The sequence below is a fragment of the Astatotilapia calliptera genome, chromosome 10, assembly GCF_964374335.1.
Source record: "Astatotilapia calliptera chromosome 10, fAstCal68.1, whole genome shotgun sequence".
NCBI classification, from domain to species: Eukaryota; Metazoa; Chordata; class Actinopteri; order Cichliformes; family Cichlidae; genus Astatotilapia; species Astatotilapia calliptera.
The window spans coordinates 34,894,477-34,912,506 of NC_137431.1; the positions used below are offsets into that span (position 1 = coordinate 34,894,477).

The window sequence follows — 18,030 nt, forward strand, 5'->3', positions numbered from 1 at the left end:
TCAGGCTTTATGATGCTCGCAGCCTCTGGGGTGTTTCTCTGGTGGTTTCATGGTTTGTTCATCGTGTTTATTTAAAGCATGAAGTTAGAAACACTCAGAGCTCACAGGTGAAACACTCACCTGGTCTCCTGCAGGTAAACAAAGCAGATCTACACCAAGAAACTCAGCTTAGAGTCCCCGTCCCCAGACATGTGACCTAACAGCAGTCAGAGATCTCAGTCCTCAAGGTACTCATATGTACCTGAACTCAGCATGTGCCATCTCGATGCACACTCAGGCATCCAGGTAAGTGAAGCTCCAAAAGTTGATTCTGTTCATCTGGATGTTTTCAGTGGGAGAAACGTTTCGTCATCATCAGGTGACGTCTTCAGTCTCAGCTGACTGCAGGTCTCCAGCCTCATAAATAGGACATTTGCATAATGACTGAAACCAGCTTCATAATTATGCAAATTCTCATAACCATCGATCAACAACCATCGATCAACAACCATCGATCAACAACCACTATCTTTACTTGAGTAGCTGTTTTTCTGACCACTTCGTGCTCACATTGTCAGAACAAGCTCGGTAGCGTCATGTGTCTCACTCATTCTCAGGTAACACTAAACTCAAATGAAGCTTCATTACTGAATTCCTGATTACAAAAACCAAGAAAGACACAAGAAACCCAACCTGAGAGAGCAGAGAGGAAACCCCGGGAACACAGCCCGACATCATCCAACTCAGTGGTTCCCAGACTTTTTTGCTAGCCCCCCCCCCCTTTGTTTTACAAGAAAAATGTTTACCTTTTTTGCGTCACGCAAAAGGTATGTGCCTTTTTTCACGTCACGCTGTGCGCCACATTATTGTTTACATGAGATGAATTGCAGATTCTGTCTCTATCTTATTTTGTTTTCTATTTTGTCTCTATCTGCAGGTTTTACACGCAGTTACTGTCCCTCCATTTACAAAGGCAGAGGCATCACGGTGGGATTATTTTACGTGTAGTTGTTTTTTCCTGTGTAACAATGTTCAACATTGATATCAATACACTTTTCAAAAAATGCCTCTCTGTGCAAAATGTGTTCAAAAACATAAACAGCTGTGGGATCCTGTTAGTCTGTGATTTGCCGGGGGAACAAATCGTGGCAGGATCAGCCTGATGTTATTTGTATCCCGCTGTAACTTTACTGTATAAAGAGCAAACATCTCCAACATGTCAGCAGTAGTTAGTCATTGCAACAAGTGTTTGTGAACTAAAAATCAAGAATGTGGGATCCTGTTTGCCTGTGATTTAAACAGCCCAGCGCTGCTCCCGACGCAGGGAAAATCAACCCTGCAGGGAGACCTACCTCTGCACCTGTGCAGGTGAAGCCAAAGGGAAGATTTGCTTCACCATGTTTTCTAGTCTTTGGCTTAGAATGAAGTTGGTTTGGAAACATATTCAGCGATGCTTCATGTCCTGCTTTGCGTTTGTGGAGGCGCCGTGCTAGCAGTGTCCAAGCCTTGCTTTTTCTTTTTTTGCCTTCTCATACCGCGCCCCCCCTGCCATGGCTCTGTGCCCCCCCGAGGGGGCGGGCTCCACACTTTGGGAAGGTCTGATCTAATTGAACATGATGCACACAGGACAAGTGACTGTCAAAATAAAACAGGAAGTGACAAACACACCGATACACATGTACTTGAGAGGCCAAAGTAACAATAGAGACAAAGCTGACTACACACAAGAGATAACACAGAAACCAGACATGGGAGAGACCAGACGCCAGGAAAGACGAACAAGATCAAAACATATGCAGGCAAAGATCCAACCTGACAACTACAACATCAAACAGAAAACACTGACTATAAAACGCAGGATCATGACACTTTTGGTTTAACAGACTTCATTTTACGTGACTTCAAACATCAAACACATAACAGGCTGTTTGTGTGTTAATCACACGGGGGCGTGGCATGGAAACAGACCTGAGTGTTTGCCTGCTTCCCTGTGGGACTCTGTTTTTATCTGTTTTGTTTTTGCCACAGAACGACAGCAGTGTGCGTCAGCATCGAGCTCGCTCTGCAGAAGAGGAGCGAGCATGAAGCGAGGAACGCTTTTAAGCGTCAGCTAATCTGAAATGCAGCGTTTCAGTCTGAGTCTCACCTTGGACGAAGTCATCAGCTGTGTGATTGACAGCTGAGTTCTTCTTCACGGCCGAGGAGCGATAAATGATGTGCCGCCGCCCCTCCACCTCCTCTTCCTCTCCTCCTCCTGCTCCTCCCAGCCTCCATCGATCCAGCGGCTCGATGAAAAACTCCTCCTCGCCGGTGCGGATCATCCCTGCCTGGGAGACACGAGAGCGTTAATCTGAGCCAGCATTAATCAGTCTGAACGATTATTATTACAGCATCAGTCAGCAATACTTCAGCGTTTTTACAGTATCATTGTTCCAGAGACCGATGCAGTGAACAGTGAGGGTCAGATTACTGCCTTGCCCAAAGGAAACACCTGAAGAGGAACAGGTGATACCAGTAAAACCAATTAAACACCTGGAATGAAACAGGTGAGCCAACAAGTGCCAGGAAGGAACACCTGGAGGACTCAAAGGAGCTTGGAAAGAAAAGCGTCTGGACTTCTTTAAGTTGCTTGAAGACGTTTCACCTCTCATCCGAGAAGCTTCTTCAGTTCTTGGGTCAAATGGTGGAGAGTCCCAGATTTAAGCCCTGTGGGAGTTTCCCCCCCCCTCAAAGGGGGACAAAAGGACCCCTGATGATCCTCTACCTTCACAGACATCTGGAGGAATCAGATGATAAAACTGAAGAGCAGAGCTCACAGCTGTGCTTATGAGAAAGTAAGAACGTGTCCATCAGATAAAGACTCCGTGGGTCTGTCCCACTGCACAGTCACGTCTTTTATTCGTCAGGTTTGGTCCACTGAAGGTGTGTTTTTGTAACGCCAGGTGACGTCTTATTTTTGACGTCTAGCGTCGTCTCTATGACCTCAGTGTGCGGCCTATTTAGAGTCCAGATGTGGTCGTGGTGGATGTCTTTTCAACGACAAACTTAGACTCATTGTAGACGTCGTGCTTCTACGTGTGCAGGAACTGTAGTCCTGTGTTTCCAGAGGGAGGAGGACTTGTTGCTGTAGAGCATGGCTATTCAACTAAGAAGTTAGTTGGTCCAGATTTTCAAACCGAGGAATTTATCTGGGCCAGATATTTTTTTGCAGCCAGTAAGCAGCAGATCATGATCAATTTCAAACCCACACAACTGTATTGAAAAACAAGTAATTTTTTTTATTCCTTTTCCCCCTGTAAATCTGGTGACCTCTCACAAATGCACACCAAAAGGTCCATTTAAAAAGGGAGCTATAACTAAACTATTTTTTTGCACATTTCAAATAATAATATTAAAAAAAACCATTTTGATAATTCCCTTTCAAATTAAAATAATTATTTTGCTGACCACTCACTTTTCCTGCCATGGATGGAGCCCCATCCGTCACAAGTATACAGACACGCTTCATATCCAGACCATTTTCCTCAAAAAGAGCTGAAATCTTCTCAAACATTATTTTGCCAGCTGTGTGTCCCTCTAACGCAGGGCTCTAGAGTGCGACCAATTTGGTCGCATTTGTGACCAAATCTTTCAGTGGTGCGACTAAAAAAAATATTTGGTTGCACCTGTGCGACCAACTGTTCGGGTAGCAAAAAAAATAAAATCTGCAACCTTCCCTGTGGTCAGCAACAGACACACATTTTGCCCCCAACTTTAATACTTTAATTGGACTAAACCAATCAGAGATAGTCAGGGGCGGGACCTCTCTGATTGGCCGTGGTCCAGTTGAAAGTGCAGGTGGAAGTGGGAGGTGAGTAGCTTGAATAAAGCGATATCAATTCATTAAATCCTGACTTTTAAATATAACTGTGTTTTGCCAGAAACACCAGATTCTCAGATTAAAGCTCACAAAACCATTTCAACAACAACCAAACAGCAGATGAGAGCAGGTACACGGACTCCACACAAAGACGTAAACACAGACCGACGCATCAGAATCAGCTTTGTCTTTCTCGGCTTTCTCACCCGACGGCCCGCAGACGGACACGCTGTCGGAGCTCAGCGATCCTGATGCGTCCGGTCCGCGCTGTGTTTACGTCTTTTTGCGCTGATTCTGAGCTGCAGGTTTTGTCTCTCCAACCAAAATTCACCGAGCCAGCAGCAAAAGAAGCAGCAAACTGCGCTTCACATTTGATCAATGTCGTCATGAATTTTGCTGTTTTGCTTCCACGACTATTAAAATCACATCCATGCACAGCTCTCTCTCTCTCTCTCTCTCTGTAGTTCAAGAACAGTTCCCGTCTCCAATCTCTGTTTTCTGTATTATTCATTGGCTTATTACCCACCAGTCTACCGTTGCTTACAGCGCTGTGGCTGCTGTCTTTTTCTTTTTCACTTAAATGACCTCGGACAAGAAAGCCTATTTTTTCTGTTGTTCAATACTGAAGAAATTTAAACTTTATATGCAGAACATTGTAGAATATTTTTAAGGTTATCTGCTATAAAAAGCCAGACCAGGAAAATCTCCTTCATGTTTTTCTGTTTTATTCTCAGCTACTTTCACACAAAGGCATCTGCTGTGATGTTCACAATTCTGATGAAGTCAGTGCTGATAAATGATCAGAATTATAATATTTCTGACTGTCTGAGGCTAAGTTGAATCGAATCGGGACTTTGAAAACCGGAATCGAATGGATTATAGAAGTCAGTGATGATACCCAGCCCTATGAGCAGCCTAGGCACGACAGAAGTGGATGTAGCTGTAATAGGAAAAGAACTATTGCTAACTTTTCTGTTAAGGCCTGATCCTTCTGAAATTCATAGCCAGCTCTGACGCGGTGTCATCAGTCTTTCAATGCTGGAAAAGCACAGTGTATCCAGAAAAACACATTATATTATATCAATTATTATAAAATTTGTGTGCGCCTAACTTTTGTGGCGGTAGGCCTAACTTTTTAAAGTTAGGCGTACCGGTACGCCCATGGCAAAAAGTTAGTCTAGAGCCCTGCTCTAACGGTAGCAAGCCGAGCAATTTCCCATCCAAAAAAACGGACATATATGCACAACTGTGCATTAACAGTTCTGTCTGTGAACCCATCTCCTGCTATAGATATTACATCAGTTTTCCTCAGGTCATCTAACAGCATTTCAAACTCGTCTGACGCCAGAACTTCAACTCTACGAACTGTCTGACAGGGGTACGTTTTTTATAGCATATGTCACACTTACTTTAATTTTTTCATCACTTTTCACCGCATCCACCACGGCCAGCATGCAGTATTTCACTGTTTCAGAATCTGTGAAAGGCCTTTTCTTCTTCGCCAAGAAGCAAACACGAAGGGAAGCTGCTGCCGCTCTCTCTTGGACTGTACAGGACCCTCACCATGGTAGTACAACTCCGGTTGTAAGATTATTAAACTCGCAGTTAAACTGTACTTTTGCAGCCCTCTCCTGTGTCCGGACGGATGACGGCTGCACAGATTTCTTCGAGATCAATACTGGCGTGCGACAAGGATGCGTGCTATCCCCTTTCCTCTTCCTGTTGGTAATTGACTTCATCATGCGACGATCAGTTGACCAAGCTGGCATCGGTGTGCCCTGGCACGAAGCGTGTAATCTCACTGACTTGGACTTCGCAGATGACATCGCCCTGCTGGGCTCAACTCAGGAAGACCTCCAAAAGTTGACCGCAGCCCTGAAGAGGGGGGCGACGAAAGTTGGATTAAGAATCAGCGCCAAAAAAACCAAGGTACTCCGAGTTGACTATGCACGTGCCCGCATTCCTGTCATGATCAACCAACAACGTGCTGAAGAGGTGGAGAATTTTACATATCTTGGCAGCATCATCTCGAATGACGGGGTCTCTGATTGGGATGTCGACGCCAGAGTAGGGAAGGCAGTTGGTGTCCTGCGACGTCTCCAACCTATTTGGAACTCGACCTCCCTGAATGTTAGGGTCAAGATCAGACTACTGAACTCTATCGTCTTCCCTACTGCACTTTACGCTAGTGAAACCTGGCGCTCAACAAGTGCAATTATTCAACACCTGAACGTGCTTCAACAACGTGTCCTGCAGCGAATCCTGAGAATTTCCTACCGGGACCGAATAACAAATGAGGAGGTCCTACGAAGAGCAGGCACCCGCCCATTAGCCGATGTTGTTGCAGAAAGGCGCTTCCGCTTTGCGGGCCATATTTTACGCCTACCCCCTCATCGCCCAGCTAAGATTGCCATGACATGGCGTCCACACACTGGCAAGCGAAAGCAAGGCCGACCAAAGACCACATGGCGTCAAACATTCATGGACGATCTGAGAACTGTCAACATTGCCTGGGACGAAGCTGAAGCAGTCGCTGCTGACCGACATCGATGGAGATCACTAGCTGCCCGATGCGCCGCCCAGCGTAGGAGGAACTAAGTCTAAGTCTCCTGAGATTGCTCTGGAAAGTTTGTGTAGAAAATCTGGTGTTTGTCATTGTGGTGCCTTCGTAAGTACAGCAAACACACTCACTGCAAATTAAACACATTGGTTTGGCATTTGGATTTGGCGGTAAAATAAGTATAGAATAAGTATTTGTCAGTCCAGGCAGGGTTCATTGTCAATTTTGCGCTTTTGGACCGAGAAAGACATGCTGTCGTTGCATCATATATTACGATGATTGTTTAATATGTTTACATCTCGGTGAATTGTGGGTTAAATATTGCTAGGCTACTAGGAGTGTTGCATTCAAAGTCTACACTACACTGTAGGAATTTTTAATTTTTTAATTTTTTAATTTTTTAAAAATTAATGAATTAATTTTTTAAAAATTAATGAATTAATTTTTTGTGTTTTCTCTGTGTTTCTGCCAGGACCACAGGCAGGGCCACTCGCAGGTTGCTTCTGGGCCGCATTTGGCCCGCGGGCCGCCATTTGAATAGGCTTGCTGTAGAGAAACATCATGTGTGAAGGACTACAGAGAGATCATTGGACGTCTCCAAGATGGCGTGAGCTCTTTAGCTAAAACAGTGAGCAGCTGCTCTGTGGATGTGTCACAGAACTGTCACAGACAGTTTCAAAATGTGAGCATCAACAAAGACCGAGCAGATAGTCCGGTTCATACAGACCACCGCAAACTTCCTCTTACAAAGCTTTTCACAATAAAACAGGATAAAGATAGATTGTCAGGTTTACCCGCTCGCTGACCCAGGGTTTGTGTTTATGGTGATTCGGACTCTTGTTTATTTATCATCATGTTCTCTGTGTTTATATTTCCTAGTACACTCTGGAGTTATTTCATTATTCCTAGTTCAGGTTGTTTCCTTAGTCTTTGGTCCTCTTCATGTCTCTGTCCGTCCCTCAGCGTTTCCCCGGGTAAGTCAGGTTCGTCTTCATGTTGCCAAGTTTTCTGTTTCACAGTCTCCCTCGCCCTATCTCGCCCCTCACCCTCTCTCTCCTCCCTCTGCTCCTGGTTTGGTCAGCCTGTGTCTCTGTGTGTTCTCCCAGTACTTCCTGTTTTACTTTGATAGTCTCGTGTCTGGTGTCCGTCATGTTCAGATGTGTTCCCTCCTGTGGTTGTTCCCGTGTGTGTCTTTATGTCCTGTGTTGTGATGTCTCTCTTTCTCTATCAGTTTGTTTGTTTCCCGTCTCCCAGTTTTGTTTTGCTTGGATTCCAGCAGTAAAGCTCAGGTTGGAGTTAGAGTCCAGATTTTGCCTGCTCCACACAGCGCTGATAAATATAATGCCAACACTCGTTTACATTTATTAAACACATCGTACTCCTTTTAAAAGAAATTCCAACATTTTCTGAATACTAACCCTTAATATTTAACATTCAACAAGGATTTAAACATTTTTAATATTTCAGCACATTTCAGTAAGTGACACAGTTTCAGGGGCAGCACGGTGGTTAGCACTGTTGCTGCACAGCAAGAAGGTCCTGAGTTCAGTTCCACCATCAGGTCTTTCTGTGTGGAGTTTGCGTGTTCTCCCCGTGTTTGCGTGGGTTCCCTCCGGGTACTCCGGCTTCCTCCCACCATCTAAAGACATGCAGTTAGTGGGGACAGGTTAACTGATTAATCCAAATTGCCCATAGGTGTGAATGTGGGCGCGAATGGTTGTCTGTCTCTCTGTCTCTCTGTCCAGGGTGTACCCCGCCTCTCGCCCTATGACAGCTGGGATAGGCTCAGAGGAAAGCACTTCAAGGGGTTATTAACAGCACCCAAAAGGTCTGATCTGCACGTCTATCAGACGTCCAATGTTTAGCAGGGTGGGTCTGTGGATCTGTGCATCTGTGGGTCTGTGCATCCATCATCATTAGCAGCTCTGAGTGAGAAGCGTCAGCTCTAAAGCCTCAGTCGTGCTCTGAGTCAGCAGTAAACATGCCGGAGCTGGAAATATAAAATCATAAACCGAGTAAGACTTTTCCCATCATGCACTGCTCCTGTAGTAAACTCCATCAGAGCTTCAGTGCTGAGGTGTTCCTGTTATTGTGTCCACCTCGATGAGTCTGCAGTTTGTTCCCTGCAGCTTCCTCATTCCTCCTCCTACGCCTCACATCTGTCCTCCACATCTGGCTTCACTCAGTGACTCGGCCCAGGCTGTACGAAGCGAAGGTCTCAGCACGCCACGTCTTACAGCGTCCTCTCTGTTTCTGTCTGACTCCCTGCTGAACTTAAAAGCTTTTATTTTGAAAATTTTGTGAGCCACATTCGTGACTTTTATTGTTTAAAATCTTTTTTTAGATGTTTGGATCAGACGCTCCTCCTGCCTCAAACTGAAGCTTTCAGCTGCAATATGTGGAAAATCAGGAGGCTCCACACACATCGACAGCTGTGGAAACATCTGCATCCATCAGCAGCTGCAGCTTCCTCGCTCAGGACAACGACGATGATGACGATGACGATGTTACATCCTTAAATCGTCTCTGAGAGGACAAAAGAAATAAAACTCTCCTGCCTGACTCGGGGACACGTTCCTCTGGGGCTGATATGTTTCCTCCCTACAGTCACTTTGAAACCAATGTCTGTGTTTTACCTGTCCATGTCTCGAGTCACCTGACAGGTGGGATCACAGAAGCCTGTTAGGTGACTCAGGTGAGTCACTGGTTGATGTCACCCAGGAAACGCCTGATGCTTTGGCTCATGTGATGTCTCAGGTTAGTGACAGATGTTCATGTTTGACTGAAACCTGAGACGGTCGCCTGATTTGCTCATTAAAGTCCTGCAGACGTTCCTGTGGGCGGGCTTTAGTGTGCGTGTAGCTACAACACCTGAAGCACTGCTCCATCGCCACGCTGACGAGCCTCATCACTGTTTAACAATCGTGTGATATTTATTCATGAAAGCCTGAGTCACAGAGCACTTTAGTAACAGCAGTCCATGACTGCAGACACGCCTCGCTCAGCTCACCACCGTCAGCATCAGAGGACCGTGATGAACAGGACGTGAGCGTCTGACTTAGACAGCGGTGACGGTGAGGCGAGCGCTGTCCGCACAACAGAACGCCACAAACACGTTCAAACCTTTACTGCAGAAGAGCTGTAGAAAGAACACACCTGAGAAGCTGTTTGATACACTGCTGAAGCTATTCACTCATTTACTTTTTCTATTTTTTTCTATTTCTTTTCTACTGGTGCTGAAGTGAGTTTCTGTGGGATAATTAAATAAATCTGTTTCTTTAGAGTGAGCTGTAGAAAGAACCACCTGCATGTCTACAGCCTGCTGTGCTGATGATTCTTTACGCCATAACGACCAGGCGATAGCTAAACGTTAGCGAAAACAAGAAACCCGCAGAGAGCTGAAGGATGGTGTCAGGAGAAACATCTGTGAATGTGATCACTGAACGAGCCGATCATTGACTTTGTTTCAGCTCCTCGGAGACACGAGGAGGATGTCCACAGTCCCATCTCCTCTGAACTCGTCAGGGTGGAGGTCACGCCGTTAACTCCACCCTGGTGATGGTGTTGGCAGGTCAGCTGAGGATGCTCAGTGACCTGTGGACCCTCCCGCAGCTCTGACACTACCGCTCACTTAAGTCACAGTGCAGGAGCCGTGTTAGAGTTTCTTCACAGGAACTTCAGGCACTGATTACATGGGACCCTGTGACTAAGTTCACATGACCCAGGATTGGTCCACGACCTGGAGATTGGGAACCTTTGCTCTGATCAAACAGCTGTAAGACGATTGGGTCATGTGATACATACCAGTCCATCACAGTTGCTGATGGCGACTGACGTACCCTCCATGTTGGACACAGTTCCCGTGTAGAAGCAGCCGGTGTCTTCTATTGGCTGAGAGTGGTGCTGTCCTGACTCCTCCCACTCCATGGTGGCGGTGGGGGCGACGAGGCGAGAGTTGGGATGCAGGTGTAGGTGCAATTCCTTCCCGAAGGCAGTCACATTATAGAAAAGCTCTGCCTCCTCTGTCATGTGACTCTGCCCCCACCAACCGTGACTGGGCGGAGCCTGTTGTGAAAAGGGTGTGCCCTTATGTATGTCTTTAAAGTCAGTGGGTGTGTCCTCTGGTGAGGGGGCGTGTCTTTTCCTGCGATGTAGCTGGCGAGCTGAGATGGAACCTGACAGGAAGCGCCCCTCTGAGTCTGTCCTGATTGGACGAATGATGGCGAACTCCGACAGAACCTGATGGAGAGAATCTGCAGAAGAAGAAGAAGAGTCAGTCACTCCTGCAGCGTCTGTTTCAGGACTGAAGACAATAAAACCTTCAGTTATTTAAACAAACACGTTACTGTTGAACATTCAGACCGACAACACCTGAACCTCACACCTGCAGTTCCTCTGACGTCCAGCAGGAGCAGCACTGAGTCAGTCCCATAGACTCCCATATTAAAATAAACATGTTTGGAGTCTCTAGTGATAATTCAAACCTGTTTAGATTTGATTAAGGCTTAATGTTTGCATCATTGGGGGCGTGGCCTCTGACAGGTGGTCTTCTAGCTTCACCTGAGCTGGGCCTCTAGACGTGTTTATGCTGTTGGAGCCTTTCTAATGACATCATGTGACCGATAACATGGCTCCTGTTAGGTCACTGTACCAACAGAGCATATGAGGAGGCGGAGCCAAAGACTGAGAGCATCCTGTGGTTGGACTCTGACTGGATGCCTCTCACAGAGCGTGTAGATGAGTTTATAACCTGAAACACTTCTGTGCTGTGTTTTCTTTTTACACGGCCACGTCTTTAACATAGTCAGACAAAGACATTTTAAATAAAATATATTTTAAATTTTTGTTATCAGAGGATTATTGAATGGTGATCATGAAACCAGTGGGCAGGTACAAAGCTGACTGTGGTTTCTGTGTTTTACTTCAAAGACATTACTAATCATTTATAACACGACTCCAGCTGTTTCATCCAGATGTTATAATAAATAAATAAACACTAAAACCTCTGATCCTCCCACACAGGACAGTTTCTACAGGATTACATCAGCTCAGGCTGGACACAGTCTTACTCTGAGAGCAGCTCTGAGAGGACGTCTCTGTCCTGGTGGAGATTAGAGAGCAGGACGAGGGTCCTCACGTATAGAAAGATGAACCTTTGTTTGTCTGTGAGCTGTACCTACACTGATGAAGAGGAAGGATGAGTGGGCTCTGTCTGAGGTCATGGAGGTCTCACACACACACACACACACACACACACACACACACACACACACACACACACACACACACACACACACACACACACACACACACTGAGTGTCCTCATGAGGACTCAAATAACACTTCACTCCTGAACCTCACTGCATGTGAAGGTCCCCAATTTGTAGAAGTGTCCCCACTGTGATGTGTAAAGGCTCGGTCCTCATGTAGCAGGAATGTGAGCACAAACACACACACAGTGAGGATTTGATGAAATATGATCTGGATGGCTCACATTCCCCAAACGTCTGAAACACGTAAACACTGAGATTTACTGGGAAAACGTGCAGAGGAGGGGCCTCACACCGAGAGCCGCTCTGTGATTGGTCAGTGTGCTGATGGACTGTTTGAGTTTGACCTTGACTGCACAGTTCAAAGGTCAGCACGCAGAGCACTGAATGGAAACCACCACAGAAGAAGAGCAGGAGTGTTACTGCATCAGTGCAGCTGCTGTGTAACTGGTGTGCAGATAGAATCAACAGTACTGCAATGTCAGTATTGCAGCATGAGAAGTATTAGAGGAGAGTCTCACCTGTGCTCTGGGTGATGTAAACTGAGTGCAAACAGTGGACGTGCAGCAGAAAGGTGATGATCAATAATCCACAGCGACGCTCCTCCATGCTGACAGTGAGGCTCTCTGTGAGGCAGACACACTGAGACTAACTGCTGAGCAGACTGAGCTCGGACAGACACTCCTCCACTCCGTCATTATCTCCTCCCTCTGACTGCCGTGTGCAGCACGGTCCTTCCCCTCCAAGCTTTCTGAAGGTCCTGGATCTGGTTTCACACCAACAGTACGGGACAACAGCTGACCCACACAGACACAAACACATGAACTTGTTCTTCTATCCTTGTGAGGACCCCAAAAACCTGAACCTGTGCGGATCAGGGACCTGACTTTGTTTGGGTCTGTGAGGCATTTTTATATTGATGAAAGATTTTGATTGGTTGAAGAAATGCAAATGTCACAAGCGCTGCATGGTTTTTTAGTTATTAACCTCATCAAAGTGCTCCCTAAAACAGTGTTTATTACTTTTTAAACAACAATATTCAAGTTTGTCTGAAGCAGTGGCTCCACCTGCTGGTGAAGCTGCACTTACGCTCAGAACAGTAACATGAACTCCATGAAGCTTGCGTTGTAAAAACAAAAGTGTTAGTAAGTGAACTGTTATGGAAGCATAGAGCTGTATCACATTATAACATGAAACCTTTATCGTTCTAACATATGGTTTCATGTTTGTACATATTATCATGTTATTACAATATTGTAATAACATGATAATATGTTGTACGAACATCCGTTATAATAATGTTTTTTATTGTGAGAGCTGATGTCAGAGCTTCCTGCTGATGGAGCAGCAGCTGCTCTCAGCACTGAATGATCTTTGGTCTGCACAGGGGTGTCCAACATCAGGCCTGGGGGCCACAACTGGCTTGTCAAAGACCCCCACCCGGCCCACTGGACATCTTTGGAAAATGTAAATGAGGCCAAACATTTAGGAACTTTCACAGGATTTTATTATTTTACAGCTTTTCTGATATAAACCCCACCGACCGACGCTCAGCACCAGCAGGAACAGGCAAGGTCTGAGGAACCAAAGGACGTCCACACAGAGCTTTCTCAGCTGATACCCCAACCTTAAACTCCCGGCGTGTCCACCACAGCTTCCCAAACACTCGTCCCGTTTCCTCGCTGATTCCTGTCGTCACCGCTTTGAAGGAAGTCTTTGACTCGAACGCTGCTCGTCCTAAAATAGTGTTCGCTGAAGCACTTTGACCCACTCCGGTTCTACCGAGGAGGACGATCGTGAGATCTGGATCCATGACCTGAGAACACACACACACGTTTCTGCTGTCATTTGAGTTTCTCTCTGTGTGTCTGTGGAAAGTCTCCTGTGACAAAGTGAACTGAAACCAGCTCTATCTGTCCATGAAGCCAGATAACACACACCAATGAGTTCAACTGCAGGAATGTCTTAAAGACATAAAGACCTGGATGGCCGCTAACTTTCTGCTTCTTCATTCAGATCAAACTGAGGTTATTGTACTCGGCCCTGAAAATCTTAGAAATATGGTATCTAAGCAGACTCTTACTCTGGATGGCATTACCTTGGCCTCCAGTAACGCTGTGAGGAACCTTGGAGTCATTTTTGACCAGGACATGTCCTTCAACGCACATATTAAACAAATATGTAAGACTGCTTTCTTCCATTTGTGCAACATCTCTAAAGTTAGAAATATCCTGTCTCAGAGTGACGCTGAAAAACTAGTTCATGCATTTATTACTTCCAGGCTGGACGACTGTAATTCATTATTATCAGGAAGTCCTAAAAACTCCCTGAAAAGCCTTCAGCTAATCCAAAATGCTGCAGCAAGAGTCCTGACAGGGACTAGAAAGAGAGAGCAGATTTCTCCTGTTTTGGCTTCCTGTTAAATCCAGAATTCAAAATCCTGCTCCTCACATACAAGGTCTTAAATAATCAGGCCCCATCTTATCTTAATGACCTTGTAGTACCATATCACCCTATTAGAGCACTTCGCTCTCGCTCTGCAGGCCTACTTGTTGTTCCTAGAGTATTTAAAAGTAGAATGGGAGGCAGAGCCTTCAGTTTTCAGGCCCCTCTTCTGTGGAACCAGCTTCCAGTTTGGATTCGGGAGACAGACACTATCTCTACTTTCAAGATTAGGCTTCAAACTTTCCTTTTTGCTATAGCATATAGTTAGGGCTGGACCAGGTGACCCTGCTAAAATATTGTACTTGAGTAGGTGAATCACCCTTATTTCGACAAATAAACTTAGGATTATGCCGGTGTCACAGAAGAAAGTCAGTCAAGGGGGGAACAAAACTCTCCAAGATAAATTGTCGGACTTTACGAAGTCGAGGGCTAGCAAGGATTCATCAGCTAGCAGTGAGGCCATGGACTCCGGCGAGGCTAACACCAGCGGGACTCCAGAGGTTAATGCACCGGACAGAAGCAAGGATATGGCGGCGGGAGAGTCCTGCCCCACGTTGGCCATGATCCTGACCACTATCAACAACATAAAAACAGAGTTTTCCACCAGGTTTGATGGCATATTGTCCGCTATTGATAGTGTGAGGAAAGACATTACTGACTGTGTAGAGCACGTCACAGAAGCAGAAACTAGGATTCCGAGATTCTTGAGATACCCATTTCTGTCTTCTAATTGAAAATAAATTTTAATAAATAAATAAATAAAATACAAAAAAAACAAAAAAGATTAAGAGGCCGAACGTATTTCTGCAACAATTGGTCAACTTCAAGTAAGTGGGGCTCAATCAAACCAACAGACCACTTCTCATTAGTGTTGCTTAGAAATCTGATTTGAAATGTGAAATGTGATTTCACCTATGGCAAAGAGGGGTGTTTATGAATAGATAAGAATTTAATATCTATCTATTCATAAACACCCCTCACTACAAAGCAGGCGAGGAATTACAAACCCCTCATCATCAGTGGCACGCCAGTGGAGAGAGTGGACAGTTTCCGATACCTGGGTGTCCACATCACTCAGGACCTGTCATGGTCCTGTCACATCAACACCCTGCTTAAGAAAGCCCGTCAGCGTCTCTTCTTCCTCAGAAGACTTAGAGACTTCCATCTGCCACTGAAGGTGCTCAAGAACTTCTACTCCTGCACCATCGAGAGCGTCCTGACGGCAAACATCTGCACCTGGTTTGGGAACAGCACCAAGCAGGACAGACGAGATCTGCAAAGGGTGGTGCGCTCGGCAGAACGCATCATTCAATCAGAGCTCCCTGACCTGCTGTCCATCTACACCAAGCGGTGCAAGTCCAAAGCTAGGAAGATTATGATGGACCTCTCCCATCCCAACAATGGACTCTTCTCACTGTTGAGGTCTGGGAAGCGCTTCCGCTCCCTTAAGGCCAAAACAGAGAGATAAGAATTTAATATCTAACCTTGGTGGCACAGGAGGGTATGGTTAGTGTTATAGTTAACAGTTGAATTGTTTGGTTTTACTAGTTCAGCTATACGGTGTCATCCTTGGGTGGGACTATTAATTGCTACCTGGAAACTTTAAACATCTGGGGAAGGAAATCCAGGTTAAAAGACCTGGATATGGGTGACAGTGAGGGTATTTGGGCAGTTTCTCTTGTTAGCAGTAGTATTTATGTTAGCTTTCTGTCTTTTTCTTTTTGTAATTTTTTTTTACATATATTTTCACTTGTTTGGGGAATATAACTACACAATCTACAAGAAATGTCTACTGAGATAAAAATCTAAATCACATCATGGAACTGCAGAGGGTTACGAAATCTGAGGAAAGTTAAACAAGTCATGAATAGGGATGGGTACCGGTATCAGTTCTGACATAAACGGTAGTAACCAGACCGAAAAGCAGCGCACATTTCGGTGCTTTATTTGGGTGCTTTTTTTCCCCTGAGATGTCACACACCTTGGATTCTAGCCAATCATTTTACCTTTGCAAACGTAGTAGGCGGGCCCAGGTACGTACATTCTTTTAGAGCAGATCTACAGATTAAAAATGCCCAAGGCGAAGCGGTCAAAAGTCTGGCTGTACTTCACAGCAAACACCTGGCGATGTATAGCATTTTGTTAAAAGCTGAGAAGCGCGCCGTATTTGATAGCTTGCTGCGAGACCTCACACTGTGCACATCTACTGCGGGTGTGGTGCCTGTTATCTGACCCGGAGTTAGCAACATCCCCCAAAAACACGAAGAGGAGAGTCCTGGCCCCTAGCCCTGCCAGTGTAGCAGAAATGATGAGGATGATGATGCAGCAGCAGCCGTTCTTCTCTGCGTGAGTAGCTTCATGTTCGTGTGTAATTTACATTGAGTAGGCTAACCACGTTATTACATTAATGCATGTAAGGTGAACTAGCAAACATCATCATAGCTACATGCGGCTGTCCTCTTGTTTGATGGCAGATACTCCCTTCACCCTGGCCAAAAAGGCTAAAATGACCAAAGAAAAAGAGGAAAACAGTTAAACATGAGAGGTTTTTGGACAAAGTTTGTGTTTTTTGCTGATTTTATTGTTTTAAATGTGTTTTTTTATATATATATTTTACTTATCTTATATTATTATTACTATTTTTCTCATTTTTTTTTAACATGCTCAATGTATCATGTTTGGCATGTCAAGTGTACAGCACTTTGTGTTCAGCTGGTGGCTGATCTGAAAGCGCTATATAAATAAATTGCTTGCTTGCTTGCTTTTTTCCATTGTTTAAGCACTGCTTCCAGCCAAGAGTGATACCATATATGCCCCATAGCTGCATAAAAGGCTAACATTGTTATCTTTTTACATAAAAGCAGTTAAACATGAGAGATTTTTGGACAAAGTGTGTGTTCTCCATTCTTTAAGCACCGGTTGGAGCACCGGCACCGTTTCAAAAGTAAAACTGGTATCGGATAAAACCTAATCGATACCCATCCCTAGTCATGAACAGAATAGGAGGAGAGCTTAAATGCCCAAACCCACTATTGTACTACTGGGCGGCGCAGCCGAGAACACTAATGTTTTACTATTCAGAAGAGAATGTGCCACTGAGGAGAGAGATGGAAGAGTATGCGCTGAAGTTGCCATTTCCTATTTATCTGTACTCGGCTAATCTTAAGAAACTAAAAAGAAACAGCAACGATCCCATGGTCAGAAATATGATTGTGGTGTGGCATCAAGTTAAGACTCACCTCAATGTAGTTGATTCACTCTCAGTATTCACCCCGTCCTGGGGGGAAATGATTTCCCCCCAGGACGGGGTGAAGGGGGATTTAAAATATGGGCTGAAAGGGGTTACAAATAGGAGATCTTTGCAATCCAGATAATAAACACTTACTGTCTGTTTTGTTTTTGTTTATATACCGAGCTTCTTATTAACTGCACGCACACACCAATCTCTGCTCCGATTCCACTTTATTTCCTCTACTTCTCCATTTCCTCTGGGGCTTCTTGCTCGCGAGTGAATTACACACATTGCAGCAACACAGTGCCATCTAGTGGCTGATACACACATGAGTCAACATGTTACATCTCCCTTCTTAAAAAAAAAGACACAACACAACTCAGGCTTGAAAAATTCCTAAGGCAACTGAAATTACAGGAATAACATCCTGAGCACATCCATTGATAACATAGCATTCGACTCAATACTGGCTACATCACAACCATAATAAACAGATGCATTTAGTGACATCATTGGAACAACAAACATGTAAACATTTTTCTTTTTTTTCTTTTTATTTTTTTAGGGCAGCGATCTGCCTGCACCCTTTACAATATTACAGGTCCAAGACCTGTCTTGGTTTGGTAACACGCCCATAACGAGTCGTGTATCCAGGTGTTGTAATGTCTTTATCCGGGGGCTCCAC

The 18,030-nt window shown here is 45.0% G+C and overlaps 1 protein-coding gene and 1 long non-coding RNA gene across 2 annotated transcripts in view; both read right to left on the minus strand.

The window, feature by feature from the left end:
* Positions 1-12,336, minus strand: part of LOC113029982 (A disintegrin and metalloproteinase with thrombospondin motifs 2-like) — a 28,618-nt gene extending 16,282 nt beyond the window's left edge. The window contains exons 1-3 of the mRNA XM_026180959.2: positions 12,190-12,336; positions 10,203-10,651; positions 2,126-2,306 (exon numbers count right to left, since the gene is read on the minus strand). Of these exons, the coding sequence (XP_026036744.2) occupies positions 2,126-2,306; positions 10,203-10,651; positions 12,190-12,277 (718 nt within the window). The 5' untranslated portion in view covers positions 12,278-12,336. The remainder of the gene's footprint in view (positions 1-2,125; positions 2,307-10,202; positions 10,652-12,189) is intronic.
* An 816-nt stretch (positions 12,337-13,152) lies between these two features.
* LOC145431609 (uncharacterized) lies at positions 13,153-17,628 on the minus strand. The gene is made up of 2 exons (XR_013911953.1): positions 17,499-17,628; positions 13,153-13,484 (listed from the first exon to the last, which is right to left on the minus strand). It is a non-coding gene; the product is annotated as an uncharacterized LOC145431609 (long non-coding RNA).
* Positions 17,629-18,030: the final 402 nt, after the last annotated feature.